Genomic DNA, 15,562 nt, shown 5'->3' with positions numbered 1-15,562 from the left:
ACCATTAACTCTTCTTTTAGTTACAGATGCCAGGAAGGGAAAAGTAAACCTATAGTAAGAAGGGATCCCCTGCTTAGCACTGTTTCAAGCCTGGTAAAAGAAACTCCCACAATTCATCAGACTGCATGATATAAATGGAAATGAAAAAATTACTAAAGAGCAAATAGAAAAACAAAATATTTTATGGCATGTAAGATATTTAAACTGTAAGCATCCTATTTACTAAAGTACATTGTAACAATTCCTCCTATGAAACATGTTTCTGCACCTGTGAAACAAAGTACTAAGCTTTACTTTGTATTTGAGTAAAATGTATAATTTGAACTGTTTTCTTGAGCTTTTACTAGATTCTGTAATTTATGTGCAATAGAACACACCCAGAATGGTAAGGCCCATGGAAACTGTTAGCTAGAGGGTTTAAAATAATTAATTTCCACCTTCTTTTTCCAGAATATATTGCATATATAGTCACAGTACAGGCTCAGTTCTAATAAGAAAATTCAGTAGGCTCTCAAAGTTAAAAAAAAATATAAAAAGGTTTGGAGAAAATGGATAGTCAGGAGAAGGAGAGACTACTCATGTGATTTGGAGAGGAGTGATTAAGTGGAACCTCACTTGGAAAACTTGCAGTAAGCCTTCTTGTTCATTAGACTCTAAGCAACTACATCTTGGCCAAAGTAATGCCGACACTCATTAGAAAGCACATTGTGCTGTGCCAGGAATTTGCTATCCATTGCTTTCACAGGAACAGAAGGTTCCAGGCTTGCCTTTTCCTATGACCACATCTTCTAGGAGAATAGTTCGCCGCCACTTTTGACGTGCAGATCTCTAAGTTTATTTTTCATGGGAATTGTAATCTCCCGTGGTGAATTTACACTTACTGGAAATCAGTCAGTTGGCTCTTTGTCATTCTTCTACTTCATGTTGAAATCTATTTTCTCCGGCTGTTCCTCAAAAGGATTTGTTACTTGCCTTGATTTTCTGAGTTAGGCTTTGGCTGCACCGGTACATTGAACTGCACAGGAGTTGTTCTCTGGCCTCAGTGCTGGTGACCTGGGTCCTTCTAACAAACCAACAGCATTGAGCCAGCATCCAGGAATGCCTCTGACCTGAGGCAGACACAAGGCATTCAGGCAAACCTCTGCTACACTCTGACGAGAACAGTGAACTGTTCAGCAACTTCTTTTGGCATAAAGGGTTAGAACAAATAGGACAGGTGGGAAAACTGGGCATTTTGTGTGTTACCGTTCCCTGATCTTGCATTGTAATGTGCATGAAGAGTAGACAGAGTTTTTATGGCACACAAGGATGGAACTTCACCCCCTCAAGTGAGAGGCTCGCACCTGGGATATCTCCATTATGCCTCCCGTGCTGGGCCAGGTTGTGCTTAGCAGCCGCCACAGCTGGAACACTCACGCAGGCGGGTTATGACCTAAAAAATGTAGAATATTTGAAACGCACACCTACATAGCCAAACCAGTCAATCAGACACTGTTTTCGCCTCCCACCGCCCCTCGTGGGCCCCGCCCGCCCCCGCCTGCGCAGCCGCCGCTCCTCCTCCGCCTCCCCCCGCGCGATGGAGGTGGTGCTGGCGGACACGCTGCTGTCCCGCTGCGGGGACCGCGCCGCGCTGCTGCGGGCGCTCAGCGCGCCGCTCTCCGCCGAGCGGGCGGAGGCGCTGCGCCTGCTGCTTCAGCGCCTGTCGGTGGGCGGGCCGGCGGCGGCGGGCGAGGCGGAGGCGCTACGGCGGGCGGCCTGGGAGGTGGCGCTGGAGCGGTGCCGGCCGCTGCTGCGGGGCGGGGAGGGCGCAGCGGGGAGCGGCGAGCGGGTGCGGGCGGCGCGGGCGGCGCGGGGCGCGCTGCGGCACTGCGTGCAGCTCTGCGGGGCGCCGCTGGCAGCGCGCCTCGCCCGCGACGCGCTGGCCGAGCTGGCGGCGGGCGGCGGGGCGGGCGCGGAGGAGGCGGCGGTGGAGGCGCTGGTGGCGGCGGCGCCGCGGCTGGAGGAGCCGGAGCTGCTGTCGCGGTGCGCGGCGGCGGCGCTGGCGCTGGTGCGGGAGGAGGGCGAGGGCGAGGCGGCAGCGGCGCTGGTGGCCGGGAGGCTGCTGCCCGCGCTGGGCGGGAACGGCGCGGCGCTGCCGCGCGTCTGGGAGGGGCTGCTTGGCGCGGGCGGGGCACCGCGGGCTGGGCGGGCGCTGCTGGCGCTAAGCGCCTTGGCCGACGCGCTGCTGCCGGGGGACCCGGCGGGGCCGGGGCTGGACGCGCGGCTGTGCCCGCGGTTCTGGCGGCTGGTGCAGGAGGGCCTGACGGAGCGGGACGGGCTGTGCCGCAAGCGGGCCCGCTACCTGCTGAAGCGAGCGCTGGACCTGAGCGGCGGCCAGCGCGCCGAACTGCGCTGCCCCCCGGACGGTGGACACGGTACGGCCGGGCGGGCGGCGGGACGGGCAGCGCGGCCCGGCGTGCGGGGCAGGGAGAAACGCGTGTCCTTGTCTTTTTTCCTTAGAATCGAGTCTGTTTTGGTGGTCTGCTGAGAAGAACGAGCAACTCCTGCAGTTTTGGGAAACTTACATTTTGATAATGGAAACTTTGGAAGGAAACCAGGTAGGAGCGCTGTAAAATCTGTGCCCATGCTGGACAGACGTGCTGCCTCGCTTGTGGCGTATGTGAATGTTTGTGTAGGGCAGAATATTTCCACTTTTGGCGATTGAGGATATCTAAATCAGCATTAACTGGAATGCTTTTGTTTCAACTCTTAAATACTTAAAACACAGCATTTAATATTAATTGGGAGTAGATTCAAAACTCTTCTCTGTCATCGGAGTACATCTGGTTAATGCAGTGACAGAAACCTCGAGTGCAGGTAATTGCAAGACCAGGGTAACCAGCTTAAGTGAAAAATCTGGTGATTGCACTTAGTAGCCTCTCTTTGGCAGAGGGGACTCTGTATGGTAAAGTACCTTAGATTAAAACCATTTTGTGAGTCGAGTCCAGTGTACTCAGCAGAAAGATTCCTGTTGACTTGAGGCTTCCATAAATGTATGGTATTGTGGTATTAACTATTAGTGGTGTGCCCACCTCCCTGTAGTTATTTTATGCTATTTGTACATGATTGTCATGTAACTGAGATACTCTTAATTTAAATGTTTAATCTTAGATGTGCTGTTTTAATTCTGAGGAATACAATGGTTATTAGTAAGTATTTTTCTTAAAATACAGTAGCATTGACGTATCAGGTTTTTTTCAGTGCTAAACTGCGACTGAGTGTTGCTTTGCAGGTTTATTTAAATGTACTTCTATTGTCAATTGCTATGTTAATGCTATTGATAGTGAATTCTAGTCCGAGTAACTGACAGCTCCTGGGTTTGAGATATAAACTGTTTATACCTGATTTACATTTCAGATCCATGTCATAAAGCCAGTATTACCAAAACTAAACAGTTTATATGAGCTTGCCATATCAGGGGATAAAGGTAAGATGGAACTTTTTCTACTTAATCTCTTAAATATTACTCAGTTAAGTTACACTTTTCTGTTTTCTTATTCTGTTTCAGTAGCAGCTTTCTGTAATGTTTTGTTTCTCAAGTTAGGTGTTTTCTGGGTGGCTTTTCCAGTTTTTGTGGGTTTGCTCTATGCACAGGTTGTTTGGCAAACATGAATAGGCAGTGGCCACTCCGCTCTGAGAAGAAATCCTAGCATATATTCTATACTATATTCTTACTATAGCAATATTCTTACTATATTGTCTTGAAATACTATTTTTCAGTCAGCAAATCTAAATAAACGGTCATTTCCCACTGTATTTTCCTTGACTTAAGATAATGTGAAAATAAAGCCAGAGGTTTTTGTGGTTATAGGAGACAATTCACCTGCACTACTTTGTAAAAGGGGAAAAAAAAACCCAACTTAATTTGTTAGAAGTGGAGAGAGGATAAATAAAATGACTGCTGACACAGTGTGTCTAGAGCATATGAGCACATGTAATTAGGTAGTGCAACATGTTAGAGATCTGTAAAGTGGAAATTAATGTAAAACTTTTGTGGGCAAATACATTGATATAAATAGAGTTGAAGGAGGATGTGGCACTTTTCAGTAATTTTAATTTGTAACTAATAAACTAGAGAGGAACTTTGGAAAACTGTGGTCATTTAAAAATTAGATTTAGCGGGTGTTTTTATAAAACTAATAGCTATAGTCACCTTTTTGAAATATGAATAGACTGTAACATTGTCCAGGATGTCAGTCTGTTATGTGTTAGTGTGTCACTGTCATTTCTGTGTCAGTTTAGAAGAATTTCTTTTTTGTAAACAGGTTGTTGGCTGTTTCACCCATCGTGGCATGTGTGCATTTATAGACGAATGTTTGAGAGTGAGAATAAAACATTGACAGAGGAAGGAATTCTTCATTTTCTGGAGCTTTATGAAACAAAGCATCTTCCAAATTCACCTGGTTTCTCAGAGGTAAGGGTGTTACTGTTACTTGCCACAAGAAACAAATGTTCTTATTTGTAACAGATCTTAACACTAATTGCTTCAGAAGTTGGAATTGGACAAATTCTGTCTCTGTAGTATAATCAGTATATTACTGTATCCATAAAACCCCCACACTTTAAAATACTCTCTATGTGGAAAGAAATATTAAAGCTTAAAGTTTGTTTTTTGTTACTGTCACATGCGTATTGACTGTCCACCCAGCCTGCACATTATACTATTTAAACTTCATAGGAGCATTCCCCTCAGAGGTTAACATTCCTGATTTATACAAATTAAGTCAGCCTCTTGACGAGTAACTTGAAATAGTCAACCTTACTATGCAGCCTAAATCTTTTTAGCTTTGTTGGCTCTTTGTCATTCTTCTATTTCATGTTTAAATCTATTTTCTCTGGCTGTTCCTCAGAAGGATTTGTTACTTGCCTACATCTTTTGTAATACTCCGTAAAATATATTTAGTGGAAAAATCTTTTTTCTTGTTTACTATCCTGGTCCCCCTTCTCCTTAGTTTTTTCCTCTTTTTGCTTTTACTATTTACCAGTAACAAGAGTATCCTCTGATTTCTGGCTCTGTCCTGTAAAGTCTGGTGAAATAAGTCTAGTTAGCTTCTATGTAACAGTGCATTGGAACTGTACATTTCACCATTGTTCTTGCTGCTTTTTTCAGTTTGTTATTGGACCACTAATGGATGCCCTCTCAGAAAGTTCCCTCTACAGCAGGTAAACCACTGGTTTAATTAATCAGTTATTTATTTAATTTTTTGATTGCTGCAAATGTGTTCTAATAATGCTGGCTTAAGTATGTTGGTAAAATCTTAGCTAAAAGAAAACACATTAATAAAAAATGGTGCTGCTAAGCTGACTGAGAGGGAGAGTTTTTGAGGAAAGATGGGTGACTGTGAACAAATGAAGTATGAATCTAGTGACAAGACTTGATTGTTGCAATTTTCAGTGTTCCTTGATCCAATTGATGGTCGCAGGATTAATATATTCATTTTTGGGGGGGATAAAACTGACTGTCACTGGTGATAGTTTGGATTAGGTGATTATGGATAAAATGTAGGCAAAATAAATTGTTTTATCTAAACATAGCAGGACAAATGTGAGCTCTGCAGGCTCTTGCATCAGTTAAGCATTTCTCTTCTCAGTCAGCAGTATCTTTCTGTGGACATGTACGGATTGGAATTCAGAAGGTGAAGCAAATGCCAAGTGTGTCAGTATGGTAGAGCTGTGTTGAATCAATACTTCATAATCTTAGTCTTCTCTCTTGGCTCTGTATTTCTGGTGAAGCATGTTGGCATTTGTAGAGGAGGGTGCATGTTTGAGTATAGCAAGAATATACACAATTGCTGCAGTTAATACCCAGCTGAGAGAAAGCTGTAGAATCTCTTTGACTAATGCTCATCCTTAATAGCCATGATCCTGAGAGTTCTTATGAAGCATAGGTTGTCTCTCTTGGTCTCATAGAATGTCACTGAATGACATTTGTTTTTGTTTAGAGGCAATTCTAAACATTTGAAATCTGTTAGATTTTAGATTAAATCCGTTACATCTAATCCTGAAGCTGTTAACATGCCAGTTGTGTAACTAATGTTTTAAAACCCAACAGGACACCAAGTCAATCAATAGGAGCCTGTCCTCCTTTGGGAATGAGGCTACAGAAGTTTTTGGCTACTTATCTCACTCTTCTTCCAGAAGAAGAAAAAGGTATGTTTCAGTTTCACCTTTATCTTTTTTTAAATAAGGAAACAAAATAAAAAACTATGCAGCTGTTTTTGGTTTGTCATGTGAGTGTTTACTTGAGAGAAAAAAGGAGTAGTTACCCTGACAGTGGAGTTTCCAGAGAAAAGGTCTTCAGGGCCTTTAAGGTATCTTGCAGTACTAAGCTGCAGAATTGTTCTAGGCGCAAAATGAAGCAGATTTACTTTTTATTAATGGAAAAACAAAAAGCCAAACAAGCTCCTAAGATGTGAAGTGAACAGAACTTGGAGATACTTTTTTCTTTATCTGCCAGATTTTTTTAGTCATGACTTGTGTCATGACACATCCAAAAGGGTCAGTCCAAAGGCTGAAACAGAGTAAGGATTCTTTCATTGTGAGGTTGGGTGGAGGAAGATTTCTGAGACTCTTCCAAATTTTGATGCTAGTGTACGCTAAAATGAAGGTGACCGGAAGTTAATACTTGGTCTAATTGGGTCAAATAAGGGTAGAATCAGCTCTCTGCAGCACCCTGTGTGTACAGGTTTATGCTGGTATATATTTGTAATGCCATAGATGCCCTATTTCTCTGCCCTGTCCCAAGGCATGTATTTTATCACTAAATGGGGATCTGTGGTGAGGAATCCTGAAATGGGTAGCCTGCTTCCAGAAACTGTGGATGTAATGGCTTGTTAAGAATTGCTTTGCCCATTCCAGCATCCATTTAACTGGTTGAATCACTATAGTCAGCCGTATCACAAACTCAACTGCAACTTTAAAAAGGCATTATTTAGTACGCAAAATAATCGAGTTAAAATTCCATTCCCAAACATGGTGATTAGTACAGATGACCAAAGTCAAAATTAGGTTTATTTCTGAATTAGGTTTATCTCTGAATCATATCACCTTACTGACAGACTTCTTTGGAATGTAATTTTTTTCACTGAAATAATTAGGAAATTATTCTGTTGTCTTTCATTTAATTGTCACAAATTATATTAGCACTCTTCTGCTGTAGTTCATGTTCTTTAAAAGCATTGGAGAGCACAAAATCTCTCAAGGTTGTTTTGTTTACTTTTATTTTAAGGTAGCTTCCTGTTAAAATTTATTCAGAAGATGACAAGTAGGCATTGGTGTGCTGTTCCTGTTTTGTTTCTTTCTATGGCTTTGGCATCTATCCCTGAATGTAAAGTACTTGGTGCTGAAGGACTTCACGCATTAAGGTAAAATATATACTGCATTGTGTTCTTACAGCCTTCTTCCAAAGGAATGTACTGACAGTCTGGAGAGCCAGAATTTGATTCATGTTTGTTACTTCTGAAGGGATGGTTGTGCATAAAAATATAAGATTCTGTCTCCTTGATGTCTAATTTGCAGAGGAAAGCAATTCAAGAGCCAATGTATTTATATCTCTGTACGAAGTTAAAAAATGAGTTTTTGCATTTTAGATCTTCATAGTCTCTACTTTTTTAGAATAATTTTTCCCTGGTCTTCCACAATTCCTATTTGATACATATCACACTTCCTTTTCTTCTCGTTGCAACCAGGTTTAATAGCAATTGAGGCTATATCAGGGGACAGCCCACAATGCTGGAAACTGAAGTATTTCTAAATAAAAGTCTAGGTAAAATTCTTGGCCTCACTATGGACCTTAATCACACTGATATTTCCTAAGAGTCTGCTTTCACCTCCTAGAGCCACTAAAAATCAGTTATCATTCCAGTTTAATCAAATTTGAGCATTTAAATAAAATCTTACTAGTGATTGAAGGAATATTGAATAGAAGCAGTTTACAAAGAGGAAAAAAAAAGATGTTGGACATGCCTTTGCTGATAAAAGATCACTGAAAGTTTATTTCAGTTTTGTGCTTGAGTGAGATTTTGATTGCAAGTATTGTAACTTGTTACAGATAGAAATGCTAATGTTAAGTTACCAGTCTGAACTGATGTGATCATGGGGATTGTTCCTTTAGTTTTTGTTTTGTTCTTTCTACTCCCCCTTTCTGTTTTTTTAGGTTTGTGCTCATCCAAGTTATACTATCAGTTTTTGAAAGTGCATGTAACAGTAATCTTGGTTCTGGATTGTTTCTAGTCTGATCAGGCAGTAGTTGTGCCATACTTAATAGAATATGTCCATTACATGCAATCTAATATATTTTAAATGGTTAATAATTAGAAAATATATGAAAACGTTTACATTTTAAGCATGTGATTTATACAGTGTGTATTTTTCCTCTTTGCAGAAATGTCCTCCAGTGTACTATGATTACACATCAGATTTTGTTGCGTGGAGCTGCTCAGTGCTATCTTCTTCAAACAACTATGCATTTGACAGATGTGGTCAGTTTGGGGCTTTGTGTTTTATTTTTTGTTTTTTCTTTTCCCTTGATGTAATAGAACCACAGTGACACTTTTACAGGGCCAACAGTATTCAAAAATTGCTAAATACAGTATTTATACTGATTTTGCTGGATTTGCAATTTTTTTTTTAGTGGTTATTTAAATTCTGCTATGTAAGTATGGTATGCTTCTGTTACCTTTGGTTTTCCATAATAATGTTTTTTCATTAGTTTTTATTAGTTGATGTTTTATTGTCGGGTTTTCATGTGGTAGTTATCATAATAGGATATTATTCGATATCCACGATATAAACTCAGGTTTTAACAGAGCAAAACGAAATAGACTTTTATGTAGTTCCTAATAATAAAAGCATTTGTGATACCAGAATGATAAAACTACCATTATTATTGAAATAGCAGGGCTGTAGTTATTCAGTCATCAAAGTATTCATGTTTTGTTAGTTTTATAGCTAGCTTTGTAAATAAGTAGTCTTCTATGTTGTGGGTTATGGCTATCAACCTGTCTGAATTTCTCTTTAGAAATGCAGAAATAGTACTTATGATTGACTCTTAATCATTTCCTTGCATTAATTTAAAAGGTGTCACCAGTGAATAGCACTATTCTTACAGTCATTCATTTATTTTCAGATAAACTTTAATACTTGGGAAAATTAAGTTTTGTTCCTTGGTGCTGCTAAGTTGGTCCCAAAGAGGCAGAAATGAGTCTGAATCATGAAAAGGAAAAAGTAAATTTCTACTACTGAAACTTGCCAGATAAAGGCAAACTTCTTCAGTTGTCATATAGGTATTATTTGTTCTATATTATGTTGGCAGCTATTGTATCTTGTTTAATTTCTTCAGGAGAAAGTGTCCTTCCCAGAAGTTTCAAGCTTTCTTCTGTCCCTTAGACCAGAGGAGTCCCTAAGGAGAGATACTTCGTTATGGACAGAGGTGAGAACTGAAGCTGGTTTTGTGTTCATCAAACCCATCACTGGTAGAAATAATAATATCACTGGCAGGATAATCTCAAAGGGAAAATGTGCATACCACATAGAGTGAGATTGTAAATCATAATTTTTCACAGGATACATATTTTTTGTCTTTGTAAGATGTAAAATGCTGTGAATAAAAGTTCAAAGATGAAATAATTTTTTATGTAGTCTATACTAGAGCCAGCTGATCATGTAGCTATAACTTTTGGTTACTTGTACAGCCATATAATGATAAAGAGATTTTTTGCATAGTGTCTTCTTGTCATGTATACTGTATGTTTCATCTTGCTCTATTCCTTTTTGGCATACAGGTTAAAAAAAAAAAAAAAGCTGGTCTCACTAGATAAGGCTTGATTGGAAGAAACCCTTTTGACATAAGGGAATTTTTACCAATCTTGCTTAATTTTAAGAGTTATTTTTCTTATATTGGTACCACTGACTTTTTGGGGCTGCTCTGAGCTACCCTCTGGAAGGTCATTTTTCTATGTGTAGTTAGAAGAGAATGGTCTGCTCAGGCTCGAGTTAGCTCTGGTGAACACCTCTTGCAGTGTGTGTGTTTGCTGATGTGAGAGTTTGTGTTTAACAGTGCTCTGGTGTGCTGCTGCTAAATCAGTGATGTCAGCTGCCAGATGTGCTCAAGGAGTAACATACTGTTCTTAATTCAGCTTTGCAGTTGGTTACAAGTGAATGACAGGTGCTTCAGGAAGTCTGTGACCTCTGATTTTGGACATCAGGAGACACCATCATTATGTCAATATGTGCGCAGTCTTGTGGGAGAGTACCTTAAGATACCTGCATCTGAAAGTAAGTTAAATGTGTATTGATAAAAAACACTATTTTTAAGAGAATTAAAAAAAAATAACAACAATCCCTTGGATTTTATAAAAAAAGTTTGTTTTGTTTTGTTTTTTTAATATATTGTACCTGTTCAATTTCTACCCAACCTGTGTATTCACAGATCTTAAGTTTGAACTTTAACTCATGGAGGAAAGCTGGAATTAAAAAATAAAGTCCTGCAGTATTAATTGAATATTAAGTCTTAATATTCAGTTTTAATGCTGTCCTGGTGCTTGTCCGTTAGTTTTATTTTGTCACTCTTTTGATGGTGTCTGAAAATGCTGGAATGCAGGCAGCAGAGGAAAGCACAAGGGAATATGAACCCACACAGGTTCTGTCACCTTTCTCAGCAGAGCTTTGTAAAATGACCAGGTATTTTTATAGAGGGAAAAGGGTCTTCCTTGTTCACTGCCACATTTTGAATTATTTACAATGTCAGGTTATTGTCTTCTTTCAGACACATTGAAAAGAATGGCAAATTGGTTTTTAAAAATACTTCAACTTTTGTATGGCATTTGCAGTCATAGTGAATTTTATATAGTTTTATATTCTCAAAAAGTCAAAACTGAACCCTTTTTAAGTATTATATGTAGAGGAGATAAGACAGCTAGATCAGAATTTGCTGATCATAAATAGCTTCAGAGACTTCCTGCAGACCAGGAAACTTCACTGGATTGTCTTATTGTTAGACAAGTAGTAAGCAAATTCTCTCTGGTGATGCTCCGCGGTAAATTTGCTAAAAATTTTGGCAGATCTTCTCTCCTTCCTGACATGTTTGTTTAGTCCTTAGTCTATATTACCTGAAATTCCATGGCAAGCATCTGCATTTCACTTGTAAAAAGTGATGTTTGTAAATCTGGTTTTATATGAAACTTAACTAATAACCAGCTCTTCAGAAGAAAAACAAAAACCACCATGTCCACCTGCTTGAATTGTACCTCCCAAGTGTGTTTTGTTTTCTAAATTCCCAAAGCCAGAAACATACTAGTTAAAAAAAAACCTGAAACCAACTTACATACTGCTATTTAAGAATCATTTTATAAGTATGATGATGCAGTTCTGTATAGAAGATCAATAAAAAGAGAAACTTCGTTTTTTTATAATTTCCTCTTTACAGAATAGTTCTGGTTTTTATGTGGTTAGTTCTGTGGTCAAAATTACCACAGATGTTTCAGATGAAGCACAGTGGAATTATATTCTTCAGTAAATGAATTTGAATATGCTAATGTATTTTTAAAGCAATGGGAAAGTCTGCTGTGAACTGCTACATTATATATGTTACTACATAACATATTGCCTAAAATTAATTTGAGCATAAAGGCCAGTAGTGTTAGAGTTCAATTTATATCTAGCTAAAGAATGCCAAAAATTCATAGTAATACTTAAGTTAGCATTAATTGTTTTTGGACTATTAATTTATTAAAATAAATTACAAACCCAGAAGTTTTAGAAATTAATTCAAAGGTATTTTTTAGTTACTGTGGAAACCTTAAAATATCTTTAATCAGGAGAAAATTGCTTTATGCCTGACTGGTTTGAAGCTAAGCTTGTCTCAACAATGATTCTGTTGGCTGCTGACGTGGAGCAGATGAAGAATAAATACAGGTAAGTATGAAATACCTTATTTTACATGTCTGTCTTTTTCAATGCCCTCACACCTGAAGGATCCAGTGAAGCCTGATGAAGGTGGGAAGCTGCCTCTTTTCCCTGTAGACTTTCGATCAGCCTGATCATTCCTTAGGCCTTGTCCAACTGTTGCTGCAGACATACTGGGTAACATTCTAAAGATACTTAAGTGTCTTGGAAACATTTCCTATTTATTTCCATAAGTAACTTCAGCACTTAAGGCAGATACTCAGAAGAAGACTTTCTTTTTAATTTTTGTTTTTGTGTAGTGGAAAAAGCAACATAGAGTGGACTGAACTAGAGGCTTTCTTGAACCCTCTTCTGGATGTCTTGATGAAACTTGGCAGTAATGCTTACATACCAACACTGAAAACAGATAAAAGCCTTCAGCTTCTCTTGAAGTTATTGCAGACCCGTTCGTTAAAATGTTCCGATACGCAAGATGGTTAGTGACATCTTCAGTCTGTGTCTTCTGTTCATTACAGTCTTAACTGCAGCTAAGCTACTTAACTGTTTCATGGCTATAGTGTCAAACTAATATTAGCCTGGAAGTAGTAAATGTAAAAGTTGGCAATCTGGCATGTCTATTATAAAACTTGAGCTATGGGTCCAATCTTACAGGTGTCGTAAGGACAGGGAATTGAGAATGTGGAAGACTTCTGAGAAAGTAATTGTTGTCCATTAGGATTAGAGTATCAGTTAAAATTTGAAGAGTGGGACTGTATTGCAAATATTTATGGGCAAATGAATGGATTCCATGAATCATATAGATACTTCAGAAAGAAGTTACTACAGAAACCCAGCCTAACCTGCTCAGATGCCACAGCTTCAGCCAGAGTCTTCTCCGAGTCCATAAAGTGATCCTGCTGGACATCCTGTTTCCTGAGTTGACTGGTAGGCTAAGAGGTGCTCTCTGAAATACAAGCTTAGTGATCTGTCTGGTCTGGGATGTTGCCCCCCACAGATGGTGCACTTTAACTTGTAGACCTTTCAGGAGAGTTTGAACAAAAACTGTGGAGTCCTTACTACTCCTTTTGAGAGAACTTGGTCAGTTTGTAAGCAGAATAGGCCAGAATGTTTTTCCTGAGAGCAAATGAAAAGTTGCAGTGTTTTTTTCATTGAATTGGGATGCTGAATGGGAGTAGGAGGGATCTTGGTGTTTGGTTTCTGCTCCCCCAGATTATTTTGGGTTTTTTTTTCAGGGTGTTCATAACATGGAATAGAAGAGTAGTTTTGGAGTGGGGAGGCTCCATATCTAGGCTCTTGCTTGTAACAAAAATAGTTTCAGGTTATATGTCCAGGTTTCATATATCTTAAGTGCAGCCCCAAAATAAATGCCCACCCTCATTTTAACAAGTGCTGTATACATTCAGCCCCCTCCCCCCTTAAGTTTTAGCTGTTTGTGTGAAATACTGAGCACTAATTATGCAGGCTGTTAAAGTTCATGTTGGGGCTTGGTCTCTGACTGGTGAAGTGGGTTCCTTGAAATGAACTAAACTGGAAGAAGTGTCCACTAAGCTACCACTGTGCATTCAGCCTATAGCACAAAGATAGAACAAGCCTGAAACAGAACCCTACAAAACACATGCAAGCACATGCTAGTTTTTTAGTATCAATAATAAATAAGTTCCTTGTGCTTGCTAATGTACCTTCAATGGATTGCTCCTGCTTTGGGAATTTTGACACCTGACATGGCATGTTGAGCTCTGCTAACAGAGTTCCAAAGGTATGGCAAGGCTGAGCACTGCAGTGTCCCCATCCTTTTGAAGTGTCTAGAGGTCCTCCAGTGCAGACCATCATCAGTCTTTTGAGAGGCTTTCTGAATTGCATTGTAAGGATTACTTTTCTTAAAATTATTTTCTACAGTGTTTTTGTGCTTCTTCCTTTTGCACAGGAAAACCAAATAACAAATCTTTTTTTTTTTTCTACAGCTGTGAATTGTCTGAGGTGTGGGGTGGGAAGATTAATGCTGTGTAATACTGAAGTTATGTTTGTGTTCATGAAATGGGGGGTGAAAAGTCCTGTTTGTCAAATGGAAAACAGTAAAATAGTAGGGAGTAATAAAGGAATTTAACCTTGTAAAACAAAAATAATAACAAGCGGGAAGTGTTTTATTTAAGAATATTTTAATGGGTATAGACATGCCTGAAACACATGCTGAAATCATCAGCATTCTTCTACAGTTCTTGCTGTCTAAACTGTTGTTAGATTTCATTACTTTAAACAGTAAGATTTTGGTAATTATTATTTTTTGCCAGTGTTACAGAGCCACTGGTAATGAATTGGATTTTATGTCCAACATGCTTATCTGAAGATTTTATGTATATAAATTACAGAAGATTTGAGTTTTAGTCATTTGAGACTCATGATGAAATATGATAATAATCTGACATAATTGAACTGTTGGTTCTAAACAATTTAAGCATTAGAAATTTAGTCCAATGAGCCACTTTAGCAGGGAATGTTGAAAGTAAGTACAATATGGATTTGGAATTTCTGGAAATACTTCCCTTTATATTTTTACTTTTTTGTGGTGTTCCATTTCATAATAGGTTTGCTACATGAAGTGTTACTTAGGGTCAACTCCAGAAAGAAACAGCAGCTGTAGCCTCTGGGTAATTCTCCTAAATACTGAAACTAATAACTGGTATTTTTAAAACAAGGTGGCTATGCAGAGTATTTTACTCTATTTTCATACTGAGATGTTATTTCTTTGGCTTTCAGCGAGCCCTTACCATTGAAACACAGACTGAAGCGTGTTTGTGGTTAAATATATTTTATAAGAGTGACCTACCTCCTTTGTGTATAAATTTGTGTCTTCATTTGTGTAATGTACATGTGGTATATTTGGTAGCCTAGCCTTTTCTTGTAGACAATACCACATTTTGTGTCATAATTTTGTATTTTCATTTACAATGTTAAGCCTGGAAGCTAAAAGGCAAAATCTAGTAAGATTTCAGTATTTCCAAAGATGAATTTTTCCTAAACATCAAAAAGCCAGACCAATGACCAGGAAGCCCCCAAAACCAGTTTTCAACTCTCTAAATATTTGGAATGGAAAACTATATTTTTCTCACATAAAGTTAATTGTTGGATATGAAAGCTTTTGGTATTTATTAAAGACTAAGTTCAATAATAAGCTCATTCTGCAGAGGGTTAGGAGTAGAACAAAAGTGTGCATTAAAAGTTGGAAAGTTGGACTGTAGTCTTCTGGTCTTGTGTGGGTTTTGGTTCACTAATACATTGTGAATCTCAGGAAATAATATAATCTGGTTTGATTCTTTCGGCCTTATGGCTTACACTGCGAAAGAATACACATAGGTATTTCAGGATATTTTTAGGTATTTGACTACTATTATTGTATAACTTTGTAACATATGTAAATCTGCATGATACAATAAAATTCTTAAGGGAATTGTTATTTCTGTATATATACTTTTTTTTTTTCCTCCACACAGATGAAGTACTGTTCTTTATCTGGAAATCTCTTGTGACACCTGTGGAGAGTATTCTTGAATTTGTTCTCCGACGGCTTACTACCAATGAGTTAAGCACTGTAAGTAATGATTATGAGACATACTTTGGTGTG

At 38.9% G+C, this 15,562-nt stretch overlaps 1 protein-coding gene across 1 annotated transcript in view; it reads left to right on the top strand.

Annotated features, from left to right (window-relative positions):
• The first annotated feature begins 1,576 nt into the window (after positions 1 to 1,576).
• Positions 1,577 to 15,562, top strand: part of TARBP1 (TAR (HIV-1) RNA binding protein 1) — a 31,515-nt gene continuing 17,529 nt past the window's right edge. Inside the window, exons 1-13 of the mRNA XM_053938420.1 lie at positions 1,577 to 2,414; positions 2,500 to 2,597; positions 3,397 to 3,466; positions 4,305 to 4,453; positions 5,150 to 5,202; positions 6,092 to 6,189; positions 7,268 to 7,403; positions 8,423 to 8,519; positions 9,380 to 9,469; positions 10,176 to 10,314; positions 11,856 to 11,952; positions 12,243 to 12,418; positions 15,432 to 15,529. Coding sequence (XP_053794395.1) covers positions 1,577 to 2,414; positions 2,500 to 2,597; positions 3,397 to 3,466; positions 4,305 to 4,453; positions 5,150 to 5,202; positions 6,092 to 6,189; positions 7,268 to 7,403; positions 8,423 to 8,519; positions 9,380 to 9,469; positions 10,176 to 10,314; positions 11,856 to 11,952; positions 12,243 to 12,418; positions 15,432 to 15,529 — 2,139 coding nt within the window. The remainder of the gene's footprint in view (positions 2,415 to 2,499; positions 2,598 to 3,396; positions 3,467 to 4,304; positions 4,454 to 5,149; positions 5,203 to 6,091; positions 6,190 to 7,267; positions 7,404 to 8,422; positions 8,520 to 9,379; positions 9,470 to 10,175; positions 10,315 to 11,855; positions 11,953 to 12,242; positions 12,419 to 15,431; positions 15,530 to 15,562) is intronic.

This window comes from Vidua chalybeata, chromosome 3 (assembly GCF_026979565.1).
Source record: "Vidua chalybeata isolate OUT-0048 chromosome 3, bVidCha1 merged haplotype, whole genome shotgun sequence".
In the NCBI taxonomy this organism is placed as follows: Eukaryota; Metazoa; Chordata; class Aves; order Passeriformes; family Viduidae; genus Vidua; species Vidua chalybeata.
Note: the sequence above shows the minus strand (reverse complement) of the source record. Positions and strands in the feature narration are given on the sequence as shown.